Source organism: Macrobrachium nipponense, chromosome 27, assembly GCF_015104395.2.
Source record: "Macrobrachium nipponense isolate FS-2020 chromosome 27, ASM1510439v2, whole genome shotgun sequence".
Classification (NCBI taxonomy): domain Eukaryota; kingdom Metazoa; phylum Arthropoda; class Malacostraca; order Decapoda; family Palaemonidae; genus Macrobrachium; species Macrobrachium nipponense.
In genome coordinates this window covers 17468743-17470569 of record NC_087216.1, presented here as the reverse complement: position 1 = coordinate 17470569, position 1827 = coordinate 17468743, and the positions used below count along the sequence as shown (strand labels likewise).

General features: G+C 37.1%; 1 protein-coding gene across 2 annotated transcripts in view; it reads right to left on the bottom strand.

Annotated features, from left to right (window-relative positions):
• LOC135200877 (UBA-like domain-containing protein 2-B) overlaps positions 1-379 on the bottom strand; it is a 141076-nt gene extending 140697 nt beyond the window's left edge. For both annotated transcript variants that reach the window (XM_064229595.1, XM_064229596.1), the window contains exon 1: positions 246-379. In XM_064229595.1, coding sequence (XP_064085665.1) covers positions 246-269 — 24 coding nt within the window. In that variant the 5' untranslated portion in view covers positions 270-379. The remainder of the gene's footprint in view (positions 1-245) is intronic.
• Between the last annotated feature and the right edge of the window lie 1448 nt (positions 380-1827).

Below are 1827 nucleotides of genomic sequence, written 5' to 3'. Positions count from 1 at the left end.
CATGCCAGCAAAGAACCAGCGAAGAAGTGATTAAATAAGGTCGACCTGCGACAAATGATGACCATTTTTATCAAACCTCCTCATCATCTATAATCTTCGCTACTTGCGTGAGCGAGTGCAAGACCCCTCCCTAATACGTCAATATTTGCGCTTTGCGTGATGCTTAGAGGCGTAATTCCCGTCTCCAATGGCATCCAGGGCACCTAATCCCCATCACCGAACAGTCCAAAGAGTAAATTAAATACCTGTTCACGTAAGGAAGAATCCATGGCGGTTTAATCCCTTTCAGACACACTTCACTCACTACTTCATCGACCACACTGGGCAATGTTTTCAAAATACAGATGGCAGTCGTTCCAATAATGTGGATATTTTGGTACCATTGCCAATCTGACGGGGGTGTCTAATGATTTTTCGCGATTTTTTCCAAGCCGCCTGATAAACATCGACCTTTTTAATTAGCACTAATCGATACACTATTATAAATATAACACTTCTCTCCTCATCGATATTCAATCAAGTATATCGTAAGGGCAAAATAATGTTTGTCACTATTCACGTTGGCACCTCTGTGTGTATGTACTCTGGCTCGATTGTAAACGATTGTAAACACGGAAAAAGACGTGTCATTTTCTTTAGTTTTAGGGCAGCTGATTTATACTAATTAAATCTTTCATAAAAAGTTACTACTCCATCTGCTATTATTTTCAGTTTTTCTTCTCAGAATTTGACGCAGTTGCCTAATTCGTGCGTTTACAAGACTTACTGAGTTTTAGGTGAGTTTTAAATGTTTACATTTTCAGAACGTTTTCATATTATCAATAACATGCATTTTATTCTTACTCAGATTGCAAAAACAACAATCCATGAACTTTTTCTTTGTTTCTTAGTTAATAATTACAACAAATTACATGATTTTGTTGAAAAAGAACGTATAGTAACGTTAGTAAAGTGTATAAAGCTCGGAATAAAAACGTACATGGAATCTCAGCAACAACAACAGTGATGAAATGATGCGGTGTAGGTATCACAATCAATAATTTTATAGTCTTTTTGAAGAGATGGTGATGAGTGTGTCTTACTGCCTGTAGATGTTTGATGTCTAACAACGCTGCATTCCGTTGGCATTATTGAACTTTTATGTGATGTTTGTACAGTTCATAGTAATCGGGTTCAGGTTAATACCGGTGAGAGAAAAGTAGCGTATGACAGGTTATGGTTTTCGTTAAATGAAAATTACCGTAAACTTTAAAGAGCTGGTAATTCTGAGGATTAATCAGCTTTTTGCCCAGACTACTAATCAAATTCTAGGGGACAATGTCAAATGTTATAATTGCGTATCTAAATAATGTCATCACTCAAAAGTGTTGCAGGAATAGTTGCACAACGACGATTTGACCAGTTTAGTTGCTATTCTCATTACGCAAACGTCCAGCTCATCTCAAAGTTTTTTTTTTCTTTCTAATTTAAATAATCCTCACCGTTTTATTTGTATATCCCTTTAACATGGTAGTTGTCAGTGGCAGTAACCTTAAGATCTTTAATAGTCTTCAGAATTAATGCTTCCCGAAGAGTGCATTTTTAGTTTTATAATCAACGTTTATCAAAATTATTATCTACGAGTATTCCGTTACAAAAACAGCTGTGAAAATTGTCGATAATAAGTGACACTGGACAACTACAAAAAAAGCAGAACGGTCGAATTCGGTATCAGGCGTGTTGGTGGTTGGATGTGTCGACGGTTCCATATCAAGCCTCCTAATCCTTTTCAGTTTTCACACCTTGCAACACAGAGCATTGGGCCATGCTGGGGCGGACGGCTTAATC